General features: G+C 34.1%; 2 protein-coding genes and 1 long non-coding RNA gene across 15 annotated transcripts in view; 1 reads left to right on the top strand and 2 right to left on the bottom strand.

Annotated features, from left to right (window-relative positions):
* Positions 1-5,232: 5,232 nt before the first annotated feature.
* Vps20 (vacuolar protein sorting 20) lies at positions 5,233-7,008 on the bottom strand. Its single transcript, XM_077403066.1, has 3 exons — positions 6,784-7,008; positions 6,464-6,573; positions 5,233-5,901 (listed from the first exon to the last, which is right to left on the bottom strand). Exons 1-3 carry the CDS (start codon positions 6,847-6,849, stop codon positions 5,430-5,432), a joined length of 648 nt encoding a protein of 215 aa, XP_077259192.1. The 5' UTR covers positions 6,850-7,008; the 3' UTR covers positions 5,233-5,429.
* A 149-nt stretch (positions 7,009-7,157) lies between these two features.
* LOC143897511 (uncharacterized) overlaps positions 7,158-24,145 on the top strand; it is a 218,694-nt gene continuing 201,706 nt past the window's right edge. For 2 of the 3 annotated variants that reach the window (XR_013256941.1, XR_013256942.1), the window contains exons 1-3: positions 7,403-7,417; positions 7,556-7,630; positions 15,380-15,433. This is a non-coding gene — a long non-coding RNA (uncharacterized LOC143897511). Of the gene's footprint in view, positions 7,418-7,555; positions 7,631-15,379; positions 15,434-24,145 lie in introns of all 3 variants that reach the window. The other variant, XR_013256940.1, reaches the window with a different exon arrangement.
* Rbp6 (RNA-binding protein 6) overlaps positions 7,910-24,145 on the bottom strand; it is a 634,317-nt gene continuing 618,081 nt past the window's right edge. For all 11 annotated transcript variants that reach the window (XM_077406163.1, XM_077406176.1, XM_077406184.1 and 8 more), the window contains 3 exons: positions 23,852-24,129; positions 22,604-22,668; positions 7,910-22,176 (listed from right to left, as the gene is read on the bottom strand). In XM_077406163.1, coding sequence (XP_077262289.1) covers positions 22,627-22,668; positions 23,852-24,129 — 320 coding nt within the window. In that variant the 3' untranslated portion in view covers positions 7,910-22,176; positions 22,604-22,626. The remainder of the gene's footprint in view (positions 22,177-22,603; positions 22,669-23,851; positions 24,130-24,145) is intronic.

Raw genomic sequence — 24,145 nt, 5'->3', positions numbered from 1 at the left:
AACGAGAAAACTTTAATTGAATAGAAAACGAGATTATAGCTTATTATTTTATTTGCGCAAAAATCATGGAAAAATCCGCCCGGGGAATTTTCAGAATGTTGATTTATAAGCGATGGTGACGTGAAACGTAGTGGGAAATTAATAGCAGCAATTTGATAATGAGGATTGGCAGCATCTCAGACCAACCAGTTGCTTGCATCGCGCCGCAATTGAGAACATCTTATTCGGAACAATGGTATAATTAATGCACTCACGTCGAGATCCACTCTCGAAAGATCTATTTATATATTGTGTAATATTTCTCTATCTGGCACTGTCTGTGTGCTTTACTTAAATGTGCTTCTATGGTAATTCTAACAATGTTGATTCATCGACGTGATATGCCACATAAATGTGAGATTGTGTTTCGACAATCACTGGAAATATTTAATCCACTAACAAATTCATAAATGGTTAAACAATGAAATAAAAATCCCATCTACATATAGGCGTAGATATTTAAATCATTTTGAAGTATACAATTATGTACTAGCGTTTATTTTAGTTTTCAATAATGATATGCAGATTTATACATGTGTATAATTTTATTTATAGATTGTAATGTTGTCAAAATAAATTTGTATATATCTGAATTTGTATGAATATTTTAATAATAGTAATCCTCTTAAGAAAGAAACTATATAGAAATGAAAAAATAATTTATTTGTTTTTAATGCATATTTTTAAGTTTAATATTTTAAGATTTATTGCTTAAAGATATTAAGGCGAAATTTAAAATAATAGCAGAGTTATAGCACTCATAATTTCCATGAAGTGTATCAAAGCATTGTAAATCGTTCAGACATATATACGATTACGATTCTTTTCAGCATTAAATTTTATCTTCACAATCATCTTAATCTTCTACATTCTATAACATCTGCCTTTGCTTTTGTTTCACACACATTACATGTGTGTACATAAAAGACAAGAACTAGTATAAATATTGACAATTATCTGAATACAGCAATTTAAAAAATAAACAATAATAATAAGTTAAATAGGACCGATCTGATATACATGTAATCAATTAGAGAATATGCCATTTATAGTTTGGATTTTACATTTATAGGACTAGATCTTTGTAGCCTAATAATATTATTCGCGTGAATTTTTATATACAATTCTTCGCTTTAGCTAACCACGCGCAATTAAAATAAACTTTTTAGTAACAAAAACAAATAAATGTATTTGCAAAGACGTATTTCGGTAAAGAGAAAAAATAATCAGTATTAAATATTAATTAAACTTAATTGATAATAAAACAAAGGAGAAGTAAAAACAACTTATTGTAATGCAGTTTTAAAATATCTATGTGGTTATAGCGAGTGCGTTTTCTCATTAAAAATGAAAAGAAAAACTAAAAAGTGTAACGATCGAAACTGCAACAGGTGAGTGTCCGAAAAAACCAGCTGTTAATCTATTTACGAATACGGTGTCCGATTTTAGATATCGGATACTTTTATCTGATGTCTATCGCTCATTGCGGAAACAAAATGAGAATAATAGGTTCGAGGTTCATGGAACAATCTATACTTTTGCCTAAAGGGGTAATTCCACTGGACATACAGATAAGCGATAACGTACATCATATTTCGGTTGCGATCGTGAAATCGAGGTAACAGTTAAATTAGTGGTTACTTCAAAAGCATTTCGTAGATCAATCGAGTTTCAAAAGACTATGTTGCATAACGTAATTTTGTCAACAATTTTAAATAAAGAATGAAGTAATTTCATATATGCTCATTCTTTATTATGGCATTATAACATCTAACATAAAAATAGTATTACAAATATAATTATAAATATATACATTTTTATGCTAATAATTAGTATAATTATAAGTATTTTATGCTAATATTTTTCTATTAATATAAATTTTTGGTGCAACATTATAGGTATTACTATGCTTGTGGTTTTCGGTTTTCCATATTTATACTAAATTTGTGAAAAAAAGGACAGAAATTGATATAACATGCAGTACAAAGTAGAAGTGAATGAATATAAAATGCTAAAAGAATAATCTATTCTTTCTACCTCTCAAAGAAAAAATGTGTAGGAAATTTGTATAGAGAATAGATTCATCAATTAAAAAGAAAGTTATCTTAAATTATACCAATGATAGTATCTTAACGATAAAACTTACAAAATACTTCAATCGACAAATACTTAATATTATAATCCTTCTTCTATAATCTGTTTTTTGAACATTATAAAATTGCTTGTCGATTGATATTGCTGATTAACTCAAGTATTTTTACCAAGTGGTTTCGGAGAGAGAGGGGGGGGAGAGAGAGAGAGGAGACAGAATATCTTCGGGAAATGACATCACATACAATTCTGGAAATTACGGTCTGATTAATATGTAAAAGAGTTAAGAGGCATTGGGTTTTTATATTTGCATACGAATTGCATTTATATTAGTCATCTGACACTATTCGATAAGAAAAGATAAGAAAAAAATTATAAAAAGAATGTATTTTCAGTCAAGAAGCACTTAAGATCTTTATATCAGTACTTCTCTCGTTTTATCTGTACGAATTAAATTCTCATTTTTAAGAATTTATTACAAGATATTGGCAAAGTTGCATTAAGCATACAATGTCAAAGAAATTACATTATTTAAAAAACTCAAATAATTATGACTGAAAAACACTTAGGAGCTTTTAAAAAATCTCACGTGTTCAATAAATGATTAATTAGTGACTACTAACTCGATCATTTATCGAACATTATATTTACGCCTATTGATGTATTATTGATTGTAAAATATTCGTAAGCATCGAGTGGAAAAAAAACAAGAACACCGTTTGCCAAGCAACTTGTGCATATGGCCATCGTTCTCGATGTGTCCCCTCCCCTCCTTCCCTTTCCCTTGGTCTCATTCATTCTTCAAGGCCACCCGGTTTTAAATGCGGAACCGTTCATCCGTATACACGTCATTTAAATACCCGCAGGTTTCCGTATTTCCTGATATAGCTGGCAATACGTACAAGTTGATCATTTCTTTGCGAGCAATCTTCGACTTATATGTATTGCAAATAGGATCAAGTATTATTAAATTAAGCCGTCGCGTCGGGCAATTTCTTTTTTAGACAATTAGACTTGTAAATCAGTATATTATTCGATGCTAACGACAAAAGTTTGCTTTCGCGGATGTCAACTAGGCGCCACGGCGTTTATAAGAAAAATTAAGATGTGTTACCGTCTCGTCTTTTTAAGACTGTTCTCAAGTAAATGGTAATTGATATGGATACAAAGAATATCTTCATTTTAACAAAACTTCCACGCCTCGGAGGATATACGCTGTTGAGTGCATTTTAATAAAGTTGTTGTGTATAAACGCGCAATACAGAATGTAGCAAAGTATCAATATTCTTCGTGGGTATAATCATATGCGTACACGATATCAATAACAACGCGTCTGAATTTGAAACGGAATAAAATTGATATTATCAATACGCACATACTTATTGCATTATAAACTTCAATTTTTATCATAATATAAAGTATTTGAATAGTTTTATGGATATCTATAAATTTAATATTTATTAAGATATTTTTATTTTAAGATGGTATAAGTAAAAATATAGATATGTGTGTGTGTGTATGTTAAGCCGAACAACATCTATAGATATACGATCGCAACGTTATTATCATTGTAATTTGATATGTATAATAAGATTTTGCGGAAAACCAGTTAAATTGCTAAAGCAAATACATAAAATATATAGAAGGCAAAAATTATCAGTTTAATGTATAAAAATAAACCTCTTCGTTGTTTATTGTAAATGTCATTGTAAGTTCGAAATATTAAATTCATAGAGCATTGCAAAGTATTCCGCCATTTTACATAACACGCATTATTTACCATTCCTCTAGATATCTTTCGACACACTAACAAAAGCGAGCGGAAAATTTTGAACAATCGCAAATATTTGCAAGTCTGGTCAAGATACCTTATGATCACACTGCCATTAGGAAGGAGCGTACAGTGACCTTGTAAGCGAACGATGCCTTATCTTCTGGTTAAAATGGTTCAATTAAAAAATCATGATATATTGATAAAAAATATATATATCTCAGCGCCGATAGGTGATTACCTGACAACAGTATATGCTTGTAGATCTTATTCTTATCACGAATTTATTAAAGCTCGACGTAAGATAAATACATATATATATATATATATATATATATATATATATATCCGCGCTGTTAAAATTCACACATAAAAATAGTATACTTTACTAAAGATAGACCAATGCTGTTTCTTTTTGTATATAGAGTTCATAATTTATCAAATATTATAATGCATTATGGTTCGTGAAGATATTGTAATATCATATATATTAGATAACAAAATAAATTTTTTAATTGGTCACACTCGTTAGCACATGCTACACGGCTCTTATTTCTAGTTAAAAAGAATCGTTGATCTAATTATGCAAATTGCCAATAATATATAAGGTCAGGGTGCAGGAGCTTGCGCCATCATGTAACGTTGAGATCATCATAATGTTAAGTATTATGCTAATGTACAACGGTAATTAACAGATTATCTAAATATAGATTACTCTTGTAATCTATATATATGCGGTTATATATCAATTTCTAAACTTGTCTTGTTTGAATCCACGTTACTGTTTTTATAACAAAAAATACACAATAATTTGTTTCAAAAGTTTACGGATAAAAATATTAAAATAAAATAAAAAATAAAATAAAAAGAAAGAAAGAGTTTTTTATACTTTAATTATCACTATTTAATTAAATATTTTAAAATGTCTATATAAATTGTCGAGTAGAAAACAGGAACATAAAACACTGACGTGTGATCAACAAGATAAAATAATAATTATAACCAGGAACGGAAAAAAAGAGTTCTCATCAATGTATTGTCATTTGAATTAATATAATATTCAAGTATACTTTACTGTTTCTATATGGTTATTAATTATATCTTATAATTACTGTTAAATCAAATCAGTAACCATTTATATTGTAAAGTTTCACAGATTATATTTAAATAAACAAATTGTTGGAACAGAAAAACTTGTGTAATATCTATCCGCGGAGAAATATATCCATTATATACTTGATTACATATTAACTTTAATATATAGAAAAATTGTGTTTATTTGCTCTATATGTTTTTCAACACTGAATTTTTATATTCAGATAACATATAAGTATTGCATAATGGATTTTATTATATAATATACAGTATGATGTGTTAAAAGTAATTACACTTTGGGCTAAAATTTTGATTTTTAAACAAATTTTATAAATTATACTTATTATAGACATGTTATTTACTGTACATATATACATAGCTTATTGCACAAAAAGTCTTTATTTAACAAAAGTCCATCAATACCTTGAAGATTTCATGCCGTTACTGCAATCGGCTTTTGAATCTTTTCTTTCGTACGTTTCTTCTCCTCCTCCTCCTCCACTGGTATATCCTTTGGCACATCTGGTAATAAAACGTCTTTTGGTATTTCGGGAGCTTTCTCGTTGATATCTGCTTCCACCAATGCATCCAATTCTGCCTCAATCTCGCTTTCGTCAAATTCTTCTTCTGTAGCAAGTGTTGACGTCAATATTTCATCTATTTCTCTTTGCTTCTCAATACCCTCTCTCGTGTCGTCCATAACTTTTTCGATTTCATCGATAGACAATAAAGCGTGTAATTGCTTCAGTGCAGTATTGCCAACTTTTAGGCCATCAACAACTTTCATCTCAACTTGAGCAAATTCCAAATCGTGGGCCATACGCTCAAGATTTTCTAGCTGGCCGTCTGCACGTGACAGAACTTGTTCTTGATATTTCTTCTTGCGTAACAAAAGCAACGCACGACTGTAAAAATTAGAAATTATATAACAATTTTAAAGCAACAATATTACGCAATATTATAAAAGTAAGTAAAAATCTTTAAAAAATTTTTGAAAAAAAAATTACAAAAGAAATTATTCAAATACAAATCTCTTTTTAAATTTCTAATAATTGCTGAACAATTTAACACATAATTCTTGTACATAATGTACAATATAATGGTGCGTGTCCACCTGCGAGTAAAATCGAAAGTAACTTTCGAAAGTGATTCTCGCAAATGGACATACTCTTTTAAGTACTCTCAGAATTATGTTTATTTGCGAGAATCACTCTCGAGAGCTACTCTCAAAAACTATTATGATGCGTGTCCACCTGTGAGTAAAAACTCTCAAAAGTAGCTCTTGAGATTGATTCTCGCAAATGAAGAGCACCTTTAAGTACTCTCAGGAGTATGTCCATGTGCGAGAATCACTCTCTTTCTCGAGAGAGAGAAAGCTACTCTCAAAAACTATTATAGTTTATAATACAAATAAATATAATGTACACAATAAGCTAATGCTTTCTTCTGACGATTAAATATACTTACTCTTTCTTTCCATTTTTCAAAAGTTCTTTCGCAAGTAATCGTTCCTTCTCCAAGCTTTGCTCGATCTTCCTCTGGTACTGTTTAATTTTATCTCTCGTCTGTTTCACTTGCTGCACATAAAAGATGCGTTTTTGGAGGTTATAATACGCACTACGTACTCCTGTCCGTTACACTACATATCCAACATAATTTTCTGTTCGCAATTTATCGCAAATGAAATAACTAATAATTCGTGAACTGAGTTAAGTGCGACCAACGATAAGAGAATGATTTGACAGTTTCAGGAGTAGCGTTATGGTGAAAGGGTTAAGACGACTTACCAGGATCGCTTTATCCTGCTCGGTGACGCGGCTCGGTTGCTTTTTCTTCGCGAAGAAGATTCCCATCGTGGCCGCGATATCACGAAACGCGAGCCGCGAGTCGAATTTTCGCGATTCACCCGCGGTGTCACGTCACGTCGCGTTTGACGATCAGCCAGAAGCGTAGCGTCGCGTCGACCGTCAACCCTCGCCGTGCGCCGGGCGGCGGCCATCTTGGTCCGTGGTCGTTCGTCGTTCGATCGGTTCGATACTCGACACTCGCGACGTTTGCGATTCTCGAAACGAGCATCGCTACGTCACACGTCGTGACGTCACTTCGCGCGCTGCGCGCGCAATCGCGCATTCGCATTCGCGGCACTCGCGCGGTACGGCGGCGTCGGTGGCGGACGCGGCGGTGTCATTCGACTGTCGAATCGCTCTCTAAAATCGCGGTAAAATTCCGCGTTTCGTGGATATCTCACTCGTAAAGTGCATGAAAACGTAAATTCGCGAATCGTGATACGAGAGCTTATGATGACTTACGGCAAAAAGCGTGGCTGCCGGTAGAAACGGCCGCGAATTCGCGATCCGCCAGGCAGCTGCATCGGCAACGTACTTTTGGAGATGACGTCACAGACGTTCTTTTGAACGAGAGGTAAGAAAAGTTCGAGGCAGAATTGATGCAGTTTGATGCGCGCGGATCTATAGCAGTTTCTGTCTAATGACGATTATACATATAATCAAGACACATTTGTGTCATGATAATTACTTTTGGATAATTATTTCCTTTTAGGATAATACGGCACGTTCAAAGCTCCATGCACGCATCCACAGCAGCCCTTACATCGTTCGTTAGCATCTCGAACATGTAAGTATGTGTGCCTAAATAAATCTTTGCCTACTTAAACTTTCAAGTAATTACATTAATTTACAAAAACTTACAAAAATTCCAAAAACTTTTTAGATAATTATACATTGTTTAATTCGTAATTCTTTGCACTTACGCAATTCTTTCACGTATTAATTCTTGTGATAATTAAAGCTGTAATTTTGTATATTGAGTAAATTAAGGAAGAGTGCATAATTAACGCGACTTGTAATCGGCTGGTCGAGAGGTAGGGAGTAATGATCGAACCACAAAGACACGTTAGATTGAATTGAACAATGTCCATTATATTATATATTTTATTCCCACATACACACGGCACGTTGTGAACCTTTTCTTAAATATTAATAATATTATCGTAATAATAATAATAATCATAATCGTCATCATCATCATCATCCTCATCATCATCATCATCATCATCATCTTCCTGCTCGTCATTATCCTCGTCATTGTCGCAATAATAATAATTTTCAATAATCATAAGTAAACAATAATAAACATAATAATGTGAGAGAATTTCACGTGAGTTATATATATTTATATATTTATGTATATATATATATTTATAATAAATCATATATATACGCAATAATCATCGTATTATATAATATATATTTATATGTACAGAGGGGTATAATATATATTGTTATTCTTTATTAGTTTAATATTTATAATCGCAATATTATATTTATTTTTGTTTGTATACATACACAATTAATTAGATTATCGGCCCTCGCTCGCGCCTCGTGGCGGATAATTTCTCACTTTCTATCTTTTGTTCCTAATCTCGCTCTTCCCCATCTGAATTATGAACCCGGTAGTTCCGGTACCGGAGACCGAGCTGTGTTCTCTCGTAATCGCTCGAGTGCGTAAGCGCAATCGATCGATTTCGCGTCTCCCTCGTGTCTCCGTCTGGGAAAAGCGTCGCCGACGGACCCGAAGTTCCTTCCATCGACCGGGTCAATCGATCGATTCGCTTCCTCGAACGCAGCCTCGGCGCTCTGCGGTCGTTTTGTTTTGTTTTGTTTTTTATTTTACAAAACATCCATTATAGTCTGGCCGCTGCTGGACGGAGAGTCGATAATTCCCCTCGATTAACTTACACCTCGGAATCTTACTCGAGCAATTGTGAACGGGTTTGTCGAATTTCTCAACGCAACAGTCGCGCGATCGCGGAAAGGGGGACGCTCGGCTCTCCCCCCCCCCCCCAGTAGCGGGCCTTTCATAAATATTCTGTACAACGTTATTATTATTATAAATCATCAATATATCTTATATAGTCTTATCGTTATGTCATTTATTATCGGTAGTGTAAAATTGAAACTTTTACGTACTTACGTAGATTAGATTAGCGTCTGCACGCCCGCTCGCACGCGGGCGGCCTATCGTTATGTATATATACCATTTTTTGTTCTTTTTCTTTTAAGTCGATACATAATTGTATAATTTAGTATGTCGCTATATGTACTGTAATCGTTTACGATTAGTAAGAATATGTAAAATTGGTATTTCACCTTATCCCTTGGCTTGCTCGTTTATAATTCAATAAATCCTCGTTTAAGCATCCACATAATCGTTTAATATACATGGAATTAAGAGGGGTTTAGTTATTGCTTGTTATATTGCAAGTTTCCTCATTGCAAGCTATGCCGTTTCGTCGAGCTTTTTCACGGTTCCCCGTTGCTCCTCTTTACTCCGCTTATCGCGATCCTTTCGCTGTGAATCACAGAAAGTATGCTCAAAAGTTTGCTTTTCCTCGTTCGCCGCATTACCGATGTCGATAATAACACGTCATCAAGCCTAACATATACAATATAAATATTTGTCGAATTATCATAGTTTGTCCCTGCTGAAATCAATCGGAACTTAATCTCTCGAAAAATGTAATCTTTCTAAAATGTATAAGAAATGTCTTAATTCACATCGGTCGACGTCATGGAAATAACGACACGCACAACGTGCTTATATAAATCATTCAGATGCTTAAGAATAATGCAATGCGAACAAGCTGCTAGTGCCATTATAGAAATCATTCTGCTTTTTGGAAAACGTAGTAAATGGGTTTAATGTCATTGCACATCAAGCGATACGTTTGGTACTACAAATTTTTCAAACGACATAAATTTGATTTAAAAAAAATGAAAAACTCGAGTTATTTTACCGCACAATAAGCGTAATGTAATTTTCTGTAAATAATAAGCTTATTTTATACAGAAAAAAAGAAAATTTTCCAATATCTATTCTATAATGATAAATTTGCTAATGTCGTGTTACACGTCACAGATCCATTTGATATGTGAATTTGAACAAATGTGAAACAATAGCTTTCTTGCTTTGTGCTTTGATAATCGAATGCATTATTATACAAATCTATAATTTGCAGATTTCATTGTTGAGTGATAACGTAACAAATCATCGATGAACGAGGAAAATAAAACAAAATGCGATCGTAAGACATTCACATCTCTTTGGTTTAAACGGACATTGACATAGCACGACTGTCAAGATATTAGAAAAAGAGTACGAAAGATTGCTTTAGTTAAAATCGCGTTATATTAACTTATGTAATGCAATATAACTTGGATCTGAGAGAGCGCGCGTTTCAAATTATTAGACGATCGTTCTAAATTGCATTAATTAAATTACAGTCTTGCGGCAGATAATTCAATACCCTTATGCGATAAATATATATATATGTATATATATACATATATATATATATAGACACTGTATAAAACGGAAACTGTATCAAAGATACGGACGTATATTGTGGCTGGTCAAAGAGCTAATAACTGAAGGACTGATAACATTTTACAGTTATAGAACCGCGTTTAGCAAATAATGAACCTTTTGAGAAAGTGAATCAGCAGTTTTTCGCGATTCGATAACTGTAATGCTATATGAGCGCTAATTGAACGGAAGAAACATTTTCGAAAGATTCACGCTCTGCCAAACCTTTCCTACGCGGATTGCCACTGTTGTGCGTCCGTATCGATAGAAATTGATAAGAATTATGTAACGTACAGATAACTATATAGTAATGATAATTTTTCGGTGGAGTCCAGGTATGACGTTGATTAGTTCGACGGTTAGCAAATCCTTACTGAAGTTCGCACTTTTGCACGCAGGAAGAATATTAACAGTTGTCGGTTACATGTAACGGCACATATGAACATACGCCAAATGTAATTACATCGTTATATATCTAGAATAGTATGATGCGTTGTGAGTGTATATATATAGCTTATATACATATTGTATATGGGGTTATATTATATATCATATTCGTGTGCGTGTCCAGTTGGACCATCGTCGTCCGTCGTGTCGCTAATATTATCGAACGTATCGTCGCTTAGCAAGCCTCTATTTAACGCAAGTAACTTGATTTAAGGGACGACGAGTGTCCCCCCGGGACACGTGACACGTCTCGAAAGCCTGATAAGGAAAGCTTAACGCATTCACTGCCGCTTTTTATTTGTACGAGCAGCTCTTCGCTTGTCTGGCCATTCAGATCTCGCGAGAGCGAAGACAACAGTGCACTATAGTCGGCAGTGAATGAGTTTACATATTCAAGCGCTATTGAGTTGTAACGAAAAGGAGCGTCGTGATATGATGAAGTTTGTAAGTGGCCAACGCAATGTCATTAGTGTATTGACAGGAATAACGTATATGATAACATACTAATCGTAACAGAATTCAACAGAAAAGAGATAAACAAGAGTCCAATTTCCTGTATGGGATATTAAATCCCAATAGGATCATCTTATTTAGCTCCGTGATTTAGGCTTAAGACTAGATACACGCGATCGCCAAACAGTCGTTTACTTGACTTAAGAATCTGTCTACTCGAGGCTCAACCGATTCAACCGTGCACCCTCTTTCATTTGCTTTCGGGATTATCTAGCTGCCGATAGAAAATATCGGGGTGGCTTCATTTTGCATGTGTCCTGTAGATGGAAAGCGATTTCGCTCTTTAAAGTGGGTTATTTTTCTTAGAATTTTACTTTCTGAGAATGAATCTTAACGATAAAACTTGGGGTTTTTCGTCCTGTTCGTCGCTCTTCCAGAACAAGTTTTGATATAGTAAAACTGTCCGTTTCACTGTCAGAAGTAAATTTAAATGTACATCAATCCGTTAATTTTATTCCTTAAAGGTTACTATCAATTTTCTGATAAAAATAGAATTAAAAATTGCACTCGATCTACTTAAATTGTTAATTTACCCGGCCTATCATATAATATTTTAGCGATTTTTTTTTCAACAAAGAACTGGAATGTGCGTACTTGAATTTTGACGAGTTATTTACGAATGTAGAAAATTCTTAAATGGACACGCAAGTTTTCGGTTCAGATGTACATACGTCCGAAAATAAATAAAGCACATAATCTCGAGAACCGATAATACTGTTGTATCCGAAATTATTCGTTTCATAATTGCTTATCTAACTACGACTATATACTCCGTCGTCCAACGAGAGATCATGCATGGTTGATCAAACATAAATAACGATAGGGCACAGAGCCGCAACAAAAGTGTTCGCGTTAAATTATTTTTATTTTTAATTAGATATATTGTCCAACACTATTAAAAATAAAAATAATTTAACGCGAACACCTCGTTGGCTCTTTGCCCTATCGTTATTTATGTTTGATCAACCATGATTTCTCGTTGGACGGAGTATAGAGAGTTTTCGTTCGATACTCTCAAATCATTCACATTCGCGGGAAGAGCTACGGAGGATCTGATCGCATTTTCTCGCAATTTGCCTCGGCCGGTGGCTCTCGCGTTCGAGGAAACCAAAATTAAACGCGTAATTTTGTGTTCCGCGCAGCGAAGACACACTAAACTAGCTATTCTAGGAAACGTATTTTTTTTAAATCGAGGAACAGAGTGTGCTAAAAAAAATGATCAAAAGATCGATATCGACAACTCCGTGAAAAGTGGAATTCTGACGTTTCGCCGTGTGATGCTACAATGTTTGCGTCAATGTGTTCCTGTACTGGCCGTATAAACGCGCGCGCATGCGAATGTGTCATAGGTATATATGCGTAATGTATATGCGTTTATCTATCGTAGCAAATGCGTGTACATTTATATAATGTATCCTGTGACCGAAGATTTTTTTGTTTTCGCGAAACTGTGCCTTAAGAATCTCCAACGAGATATCTACACCGGATCGGTATTTTAGATGCTGACGGCGTGAAATCATGATTGTGTGTGAAAAAAAAAATAGCGTGTATAATTTTTAAATATTAATTATAACATATTCGCTCGCGTAGAAAAGAACAGTGTGTGTATCTTTACCGCGTTTGAACGTTTGGTAGTTTTTGAAGGTTTGAGCTTGAACGAGTGTGTAGGAATTCACGTACTTCGACGGTGACGTCCGTGCGTGGGCAATTATTGCCGCACAATTAGGCAGAAACGCGGAAAAGTTTCGCGTAAACTTCATAATGGGTTATACACACGCCCGCGTAGTGCGTTGTAATCCTCATTTATTTACTTCACCCGCGATATACGCGATAACAACAATTAATCACAAAGGATTCGCGCATGCAATCTGCTACTGCAATGCGCTTCGCCGTTTAAATTATTACTCGATATTGCTTTTTTCCATATAAAGTAACGTGTGCCTGAACGATATTCATTCGTTTCTTTACTCAATTATTCATTTCACTTAGTAGCCTTAAATAACGTGATTCTCAATGCGAAAGAAAACGAGGGGGAAAAAGTAACTGCTTAACTTGGCCGAAGTTCGAACCACAGTAGAGCCAAAATTTAGTATCATTTTTTTTCTAATTACACTGCTGCTTGCTGACATCCGAATACCATGAAGGAGTAGATAATTGATCATTAAGTTCTCTCTCATAGCGCTTTGATTTTATCTATAGAATATTTCCTTATGTTATATATATATATGTCTTACAATAATTCATAATTAAATTTATTTAAATTCCTTGATGGTGTTCTGATATCATCATTGATGTGTATATGCTTAGATAATGTATATCCTTCTTTTTCCTCTTCTTTGTATCCGGACGATAACTCTTCTATCAATTCGCAATGAGAATTAACGTCGCGACGCAAACTGGACCATTGCGATTATGTACATCGCATTTGTGAATGTATATATGTGTTTTTGCGAATGAATGCATTTTGTGACATTAGCGTCTCTCGTTCAATCTCCCCGGTCACGTGCTCTTGTTTTATCGCCACCATTTTACGGAGTAATAAATTGCTTAATTAATCAATTAATATGCTTGCTCTGCATGCTTTTGTCCCTTTTTCTCTCTCTCTTTCTCTCTCTCTCTCTCTCTCTCTCTCTCTCTTTCTCTCTCTCTATATATATATATATATCCTCATCATCATATATATATATCAATCTCATCGTAATTATTATCTTATTATTTATACGTATGAATGTCTGTGTGTGTGTGTGTATTTATATTTATATATGTATATGTATATCATGTACGGTCGCACGAGGGGCGGCTGAATACGATAAGCGATCGGTATCGTATTATTTCACATCATCTACCTCATATTCACATAATTAAATTGTTTTCATCTAAATAGGTCTTGTAAAAAAAGCTCTTGAGGATCGCGAATAGGCTCATAGAATTTAGCCTACTTTAGCCGCGCCTCGCGCATATAAGCCTTCTAAGAAGGAGTTCTTAGCCACCCCGTTGCCCTCCAATTATACCGCAATCGGTGGTGATTCAAAATTTTCAGTACAATAGTATATTACCTTTAAAACAGCAATAACTATATATACAAATGCATAAAACAATGTTTCAATATATCTGTTCATCTCCATAATCCTCATATCTTTTTTCACCTTTCATATATATCTCTCGTTTATATATAATTATAATATATATTTTGTTTTTCTTAATTATTTAATATATATGTATATATATTTATATATGTATATTTATAATCATATTTATATATTTATATTTTTATATACCGTATATATATATATATATATATATATATATATATGTAATATTTCTCAATTAATATATTTTGTATTTATAAATATAAACGCATGGACTATACTCACTGTATTTTGCTTGTTCTTGTTTCTTATAAACTCATTTCTCTTTCTATCTCTCTCTTTCTTTCTTCATCACTCTCTCCCTCCCTCCCTCCCTCCCTCTCTCTCTCTCTCTCTCTCTCTCTCTCTCTCTCTCTCTCTCTCTTTTTCTCTCTCTCTCTCCCTCTGTCTCTATTATTTGTCACTCGTTCTTTCTCTTCTACATATGTTTATTTTATGCATATTTTTCACTTTTCCTATATTGCACTCTTTATTCATTATTTTTCTCTTCTTTTCCTCGCCCTTTTTATCTCCCTTTTTCACAAACAAACGTATACACATGTATACATACGTCCATTAATACACATATACACACATATATACAGATACTCACTCATTCACTCACTCACTCACTTATTCACTCTTTCTCTCTCTCTCTCTCTCTCTCTCTCTCTCTCTCTCTCTCTCTCTCTCTTTTCTGTCTTTTTCTTTGTTTCTCTCATTTTCTTTCACTCTTTTCTTCACGTCATCTTATTTGTATATTACGATTTACGATCGCTTCTTTTTAATTAATAATTGATCGTAGATTTTTTCGAATATGTATACATTTATATATATATAAATGTATACATACATATATATAAATACATACATATATAATTTTTTCTATATAGTTCTTTCTCTTCCCCAGGAGAGAAGTTGCCGGAAGAACTCCAATCGTCTCGAAGCCGCTATCATTTTATTGGTGAGTGTTTGCATATTTTGGTATACTTATTAATATTATATGGAAAATTGCAATTCGAAGATTATGTAAACCGATGTAAAGCAAGAAAGACGAAATGAATAGGGAAATACATTATGTTTAAGAGAATTAGATTATTTTGAAAAAATTAATAAAACAGATTTTAAATTGTAGTATTATGAAAGAATATAATTGATCTGAGTAGGTTACTATTTGTTTCTTAATAAATGATTGCCTTTTCACAAATGGCGGTATACGATATACGATATCCAATGTAAAGGATGATAATTAATTATCAACTCAGACTTTGTTCAAATATTTAATATTAAGTGATTTCTTTTTTAAATTATAATAAATTACAAAGGATTTATAATTGAATTTTTTTAAGCGGCTTGAGAGGATTCGAAAGTTTAAATTGCTCTAAATTTTGTGAAAATTTCGAGCTATATTATTGACTTCTTGAACTAGATCACCGAATTAAATAATTAATTTTTCTTTATCTCGATTCATCTCGATTTACATTATATCAGCGAATTATATTAGTGTTTACACGAAAAGAAGCGCTATAAAATTAAAAAAAAAAAATAATATAACAAAATTTACAACTTTTTGCGAGAAGATTTTAGTGGGTCAAGTACAAACTTGATAATTCTGACGTTGGATAAAACATAATGAACTTTTTAGGCCGGAACCCGTTCTGAACATTAAATTGTTGATCGTCGGTTAGACATTCCGCAAGCGGCCCGAAATTCTCTCGGCCTTCTTTCTCTTTCCAATCGCGAAAAGTTAAAATTTATATGCTTGACTGATCCATTTTTTCTATTTTGCTTTTGTCTATATCTTCTCCCCTATCTTTTAAATATATTTTATTCGTGTCTTCTTCACTGCGATCTCGCGCGTCTTTTCTTAAGCCTACGTATGATGAATCTCACGTTTACGCTCTACGTTTTGTTGAGCTGGTGTTATGTCCTTGTTTATATGTATGTGTGTATGTGCACATGTACTTGTATTAATCTTTACACCTCCCTTATGAAGCTCACCCGTGTGATTCTGTTTTCTTATATTTTTATTGTTCGCATAAGGTAATATCTCTGCGCCGTATCTCCGCAATCCATCTCTCTCTCTCTCTCTCTCTCTCTTTCTCTCTCTCTCTTTGCCCCAATTCATTTAAAAATAAAATAAAAATAAAATATATGTTAAAGCGTATGATAAACATCAAGCACACTACAAAACAGGTTCGGTTCTTATTTTATAATATTTAACATTCGATAGCGCAGTGAAAAGAAATCGCAAATTAAAATGTAGAGAACAAGAGAATGACAACACGCGAATGTATCTAAAGCTATAAATAACGGGAATACTTTGTGACTGCAAGAGTTTGCAAACATTTCTTAAAAAATAAATATGAGTCCAAGATTTACGTACATATAATTAATCATATATACACAATTTAATCGTTTAATAATTGGTAAATAATTTTTAACGGCAATTAAATAGATATGGCTCTCGGGAAAATATGTAGCGATCAATAAATACTAATCATAATTGAACATGAAACCAAAATATACATTAATAGAGAAAATATATTTGATTGTTAACAAATTTAACATAATTTCCCTATAGTACAATTTATTTGTATATGTTAACTTAGATAATATATCATCGTAATAGCCGTTAAAAAACTGTTTAAATTCCACTTTATAAATTCCGCTTGTGAACACATTTCATTTATTATGTAACGAATGTATTGCATTCAATTTAAAATATGGATTTATTGGCTCTCAGTTGTTCCTCCGTTTCTACTGTTTTAAATCAGTCAATGGAAAAATAATATTACAGTGACAAATTATCACAATTTTACAATATAATAACCGCTTTTTTCTTATACGGTAATAGTGCACGCGTTCACGGATATTTTTTTCTGGCAATCAAGATCTGAATCTTCTATTCTTGTAAGAAAATTACACATTTTGGATCTACTTTAATATTTTGCTCATTACTTTGAAAATCTAAATATACATTAACTTTCGTGCTTATAAAAAAATGGCTTTTATTAAATAATAATTATTTCAACACAATGAAAATTTCACTTATATTTTTCATTAAAAAAGGCGATTGTCCAAATAAGGTCAATCGCTTTTTATATCTTCTTATGCAATACGCATTTTGAACATTTGTTTGAAAACATCACGTTTCCCTTTCACGTTTCATCATTCTCTGGGCTACAACGGGACAGCTATCATTCTGTTTTACTCACAAGAAGATGGGCGATGTACAAAACGTTGATGACACACGCGATCGCAGTTTGCCCACTTCGTCTCTCTTTTCCCAGTCTCAACGCACTGTTTCTTTTTGTGCCTTCAAACAAACCGAGTTTTATGTCGCGCGCATAATTTAGGAACTTAAGAATATTGTGACTTCTCGTCGATAGGTATACTTTAATCACCATCTTGTCGCTGTACGTCTCTTTGTGGTCATGAAAAAGTATTGCTAACGTTCTTTAAGAATTGACTCGTTTTGCACGCATTATTATATTCCTCGCTTTTCTCCGTTGCGTGCACGCGTTCACCGAAAGAAATAAAATGACTGTCGTTCCACGTGACGCACATATCCAATTTAAAATTATTTCTCTTTTTCTCTCTCGTTTTTTTTTGTTTACCCTGTTGTTTAATGCAATAATAATATAACAGCACGCATATAATAATCGCGTGTATATTCGTCGAATTATATAATTATAATTCATCGACGTTCTTTCTTGTGAATTCAATTATAGTAATGATAATATGTAATAAGGAACCATTTATTCTGCGATATCAACGAAACGCGAATGTCCCAGTCATATAAATTACGCGCATAATTTATTAAGAGCGATGCGGCCCTTGTCGACAGAAAGAAGGGAGGAACCTCTCGTAAATCCTCTGCCAATGCGATTGAATTTCTCATATTCCTGCATTGTGTATTTTAAACGTACTGCCATTGTACTAAAAAACCGGCTCGAGACTTTCTTTTATGCGTGCAATTTTTATTCTAAAAATCAAAAGATTCCAATATATTTTCAATTCTGTTTGTTATCTAGTTCGTTTTTAAAATTCAGTTACATTTTGTTCGCTACAATACATTACAAAACTGCACGCATAATAAAAATTCAAGTAGTCCCAGATAGCAGTCAGACGATAAAGTGATGTCTATAAATAGATCAAAATAGACGTCACTATGTCGTCTTTCAACGTCACTTTGCTTGAAATTGTATCAACAATAATTATCATTAATCAAGATTAACATGAAATTTGTTTATATTATACGGCTAAGATTTTAAAAAATCTAGACAGTGATATTAAATTAATAATTCAGAGTTAGTTGAGTGAGGACCTTGATACACAACTTAGCTTACCGATGTTGATAATTAACTCGGTAATGATGGTCATTCACTGAATTAAACCGTCTCGTCCGGTTATTTAAAGAAATAACATTAAATCAATCACTCTGAATATCGTCCGAGATAATAATTTCTATTCTCACGCTAATTGAAATTCCTCTCGTCTTTCCGCGCAATATCATAAGGTCACGACAAAGTTAACTTAAACTCTAATCACCAATAGTCCATTGGAATCTATCCAATCTTCGCTGATTCGTCAATTGGATCGCGTTATACAATGTAAAGTTAAATGACATTATCCGAAAGAAAGAGGAGCACAAGTGAGGCTGAACACGGGAAAGCGATTTTAGAATGCGTTGACATTTGTTTTCTGCATTGTATAACGTAGTCCAATTGAGCCTTGGATCTCCAAAGGGGCCTACTTCTCTTTTATGTCGAGTGGACCTTGGGCCTCTCCTAAATCCGAAATATTATTGGAAGCGCGATGGGACGCAACATCCGATGTCCAGCCGTATTTGCGATATATAGATTATAATATAATATTCACTCTCACGTTTATGTCTTTCATCGCTAGCCCATTTTAGTCCCTAGATCTAATCGCAACAGCTATTAGCAGCCACGCATTTTAATCTTAAAGGGTAACTCTTTCGCACTCTCACGCACGCTCTTATCGTCTTTCTCCCTATTCCTTTCACGCTCGGTCTTTCTCTCGTATAACTTTAGGTTTTTGTCTCTCTTTTTTCCCCTTTCTCATTCGACATCTCCTCGTCCTCCCGTTAAGTTAACATTTGTTGAAGCGTATCGTCGACCGATGCTTCGTATATCGCGGACAAAGATTACGCGACAATTTCTATGTATATATATATATATATTTTATATACTACCTTCCTCTTTCAGCTTGATCTTTTTCCGATCGTTTGATCTCCCGCTGTATGAATCTTAAGTTTGCACCTGCACGTTTATCACTGACGCTGGTTAACTAAATTTTTCCTTGCTTGTTTGTGTGTTGTAAGTGGGATTATAATCTAGTGAAGAACCATGAATCGCTAGACTCACACGCTAACCAGAGCTAAGTTAAGCCAGACTATCGGTGTAATTCAGCCTTAGACGATTAGACGCCGGAGATGTGGAGGGTGTGTCGTAGCCTTCGTGTGTACGCGTGTGCGTGTGTCTTTGTGTGAAATGTATCGCGGTAGTTTGCCGCTGAAAAAAACTCTCGTACTTCTTTTTCTTTGATCGCATTGGCTCGTCTATAGGGTCATGCATATACGGCATTATTTTCAATTAATCATACGGTAATTTGCGTACGATACGCGCAATATACGTGTATATATGTATACGTGTATATACATATATATGTACAGTACATATATATGTATATACATATGTATATACATATGTGTATACATATGTATATACATATATATGTACAGTACATATATATGTATATACACGTATACATATACATATATGTATATAACAAGGGTTACTGCATGTAATCGGTTTTAAAGCTATACAGCGGCCGATTGAGTCATATAACAGTCATTGTCCGGCGCCTCCGGAAGCTTCAAGTGAAACTTTGAAACGAGCGTTCGGTTTCAATCAGAATTACAGAGTAGCATAAATCGCCATTTACACCCTGATTTTCCTTTTGTTACAAAAGCAAGAACACTGCCATCGCGTTGAGTGATTTTTTTTATCATGATGTATAATTTAAATATATCTAATATAATAAAGATGTTATAACTTTTCGCGAAAACTATTTCAATTACCGTGAAACATAGTATTCTTTTAAAATTTATAAATCCACAGTGTTTGTAATCATTTTATAGACTAATGCCTTAAGACATGTTTATTTATTAGGACATAAATGGCGGATTTGTCGGCGAAGTGCAGTTAAAGAACTTCCGCTATTCTGTAATTCTAATGATTTATTACTGTGTTAATTTTTCTAAAAATCTTCCGATGTTGCGCATCTCATCGCTTCGAATTTGCCTCATCGTGTATCGGCCCGAAATTCGACGGCAGCTCTTTTGCGTGTCTTCCCTCTTCCCACAAATAATGCTAACAGCGTAACATTAAGTATGTAACACGCCTATGTAACTCCCTCGCTCGCCCGCCGCTACATCTTTCTGCATTATTTCGTTGCGCACCCGGGAAAGCAGGACTGCGACAGGACAGGAGAGGAGAGAAGCGCCGTTCCGCCATTTAGCCAGCGAAAAGGCACGTTGGGAGAGAATAAGGAGTTTGAATCTGCATGTGCAGACGTAGAGAAAGGGCAGCAAAAAGGATCGCTTGATTTATCCGCTCTACTTTTTCATCAGCCTTTATCCCTCTTCCCTTTTTCTCTCTTCTCCGCGTCATCGTTCCTCTCTCGGCCGCCATTAAACCCATTAACCTTTTCCGCGCGTACGATTAAAACTTGAAAGCCCAGAAACAAAGTCTTTCCCAGGTGTGAACGCGCGTATGTGCCTATCATTATATAATATACGCGGGCACGCGCGGTGCATGGCGCTCGTTAATAATTGCAATCGCCAGTATAATCATGTAATAATTAATAATTATAATATTCGTGAGAGTTGGTATCTCTTCCGTCTCTTTAACTGCCTTAAATACTAGAGGTCATACGTTATCGTCTATAATAATTATCAATTATTTATATATTTATATATATATATATATATATATATATGTGTGTGTGTATATATATATTTATATCTTTATATATATATACTATTTATATATATTCTAGACTTAACCGCTTAAATATTTAGCAATTAATAATATTAATTTAATTTATTATTATTATATTATTATTTCTTTTATTAATGTCGGAGAACGGGCTGGCGTCAATACGCAGTTTCGGCCATAACTAGCCTATTGCAGCGCGCGTTGTTACCTCTTCCTGTTTCCGCCTGACGGTCGGTCTTCCTGTCGCTTTTCTCGTCTTTTTCCTCTAGCCTTCTCTGGACGTCTTCCCCGTTGCGTCAGTTTTTTTCGCTTACTCATCAACAGGATTAATTTTCTTCTCTCTATCTATAGTTGCATCCAACTGGAATCGACTAATGCTCTAAATTCCTTCTTAATGCATTATTACACATTCGCGTAATATTACATCCGGTTATTTACAATCCGGATTTTAAAGTTGCATCGATTGGATCTTACTCGATAGTTGCCTTTTGTTTAACATTATTCGTTTTTTTAAATGTATTGCAACTTTTGATCGTTATTTATATCTTTGTATCTATACAGTAGGCGTGTAAGTATTATTTTTTCGTCCAGAGATCGTCCACTGTGTTTAGCTGCCTTAAATCATCCATGTTACTTATTATATCAGGCGACCGTGCTGCGTTCTGCCGTCTCGTCCATCCTGGCGAAAAAAGAATTAAGACTTCAACAAGTTAAATATTTATCTTCTGAAAAAGAGGTCAGTTTTAATCGATTCCAAATATAGTCGACAAAAAATAAAGACCAACCTAAAATCTCTTCGAAGAAATGTTCCATTCTCGTGAGTGTTTCAAATGTATAAAAATTAAAAATTATTTGTCTTTTAATATAAATCGTTACAAAAAATAAGATTAAAAAATTTCATTATTATTTTTATTGATATTCTATTACTATTTCACGTAAAGTTGTTTCTTGTTAAAATAATGTTATATGTTAAAAAGAGATTGAAGAGAAAACTGAACTATTTAACATGTTGTACATGGTAATATTGGTGAACGCGTTTTTAATAAATTTATCTCAACATAAAACGTAAATATAATTCACCGAAATATTGTCGATGGCATACATACCTGTTATTAGGTCTTAACAAGGCTCAATGGTAGCCATTAGTGAACGCCGCTGGTATTAGAGGACCCTGGAACAATAGAATATATCGATCTCATCAACCTTTCCATAAAAAAATGACTATTACACAATGGTGTGAGCACAAAGATAAACCCGTACTTTTGCCTGCATATCTAAAATTGCAGCGTGCAATTGCGGTACTTGGCCTTTGAAGTTGTAGAATCTCTTTTCTTTTTGCTATATTTTTCGAAATTCCACAATATAAAGATAATAATAAGTGACAAAAATGCGAAGAATAATACGCGAAGTGATGCTACATGAGAAGTTTTTTGGGTATATTGAACACGTTGATATTACAGAGAATGAATATATTATAAATATCCTATAAACAATATTAAGTTTATCTTCGATACAAGCCAATGTAATAATTGTCATACTATACCTGACGGACCAGAGATGTATTCATAAAATATAGAATCAGAATATAGAATGTATAAAGCGTATATAATATGTACATCGAAGCAATCTTTTTCTGTGAGATTGAACCGGTTGCATAAAATATAATGTATGTTTGCAAGAAGGTATCCACATTTGTTTGTTATAAATGTATAAAGCTGATGAAATTGCAATACGGAACGAAACGATAAAGAGCTCGGTCGATGGTCAAATCATTTTTTAATTTTGCAATATTTAATTAAACGTGTGTAAAATTCATTTCAAATTCTTGCCTGTAATATACATTTTTAACATAAAAATATAAATATACATTTTTTCATCGAGTTTATTCGGATAACTTATTTTACCAACCATAAATACATTTATTAAAAAAACTCATATGCTTATACATTTAGGAGAATATTTTAGCAGATTCTTCGATATTCATTAAAATGCAATATAAAAACTTTTTTTTTCGTTATTGTTTCTAGTTAACCAATCGTTACTTTCTCTGAACTATCTTCCGGTTTTACCTCACATATTGTCAGTTATAAAATTCTATTTAATTAACGAAGTTTCATTGACGAGACTTGTTATAAGCATAATTAATTTGTTTTCAACGCAATAAATCGTACAGCTTACGACGTTTATAGCGATGGGACAAGTGAAGTAATTGGGTAAAATTTGATTGCCGGACTAGGTAAACCCTGACTGAAATGCGGAAGTGATTTCGACTTTGCTCTTTATCCTTACGTTGCATATCCTTGTCGGGAGGGGCCCGATCCGGTGAATAAAGGGGGAACAGAAAGTGGACTTACGGGACTGTAGTTGAGCGGGGCACGGGATACGGCGATCGCGGGGAACGCGGTCGTGGGGGGCTGCGGGCTAGCTGCGGCCTGGACGTAGCTTGCGACTGCGGAATCCGCGGCTGCGGCTGCTGCTGCGGCGGCGGCGCTCGAGCTGTACATGTCAATTGGGCCCGGTGAATTGGCCGCCGGGAAAGACCGGCCCTGCGGCCCACCGTGGCCGCCGGCCCCGTGCGGCGACGCCGGTGGGAATCCGGCCTGCGCTGCGGCCGCCTGGTAGTTGTTCATCACTGCAACGAACCCGCG

Source organism: Temnothorax americanus, unplaced genomic scaffold (assembly GCF_048541705.1).
Source record: "Temnothorax americanus isolate GAGA-0224 unplaced genomic scaffold, ASM4854170v1 Scaffold1, whole genome shotgun sequence".
NCBI lineage: Eukaryota > Metazoa > Arthropoda > Insecta > Hymenoptera > Formicidae > Temnothorax > Temnothorax americanus.
This window is presented reverse-complemented; position numbering and strand designations above follow the sequence as displayed.

What these genes read in the sequence shown, in the direction of transcription:
- Vps20 (XM_077403066.1), bottom strand. Translation starts at nt 6,849, where the DNA reads ATGGGAATCTTCTTCGCGAAGAAAAAGCAACCGAGCCGCGTCACCGAG. An exon ending in AGCAGGATAAAGCGATCCTG is followed by an intron (nt 6,574 to 6,783) that starts GTAAGTCGTCTT and finishes TTTTATGTGCAG; the next exon opens with CAAGTGAAACAGACGAGAGA. An exon ending in TTGAAAAATGGAAAGAAAGA is followed by an intron (nt 5,902 to 6,463) that starts GTAAGTATATTT and finishes TAATTTTTACAG; the next exon opens with TCGTGCGTTGCTTTTGTTAC.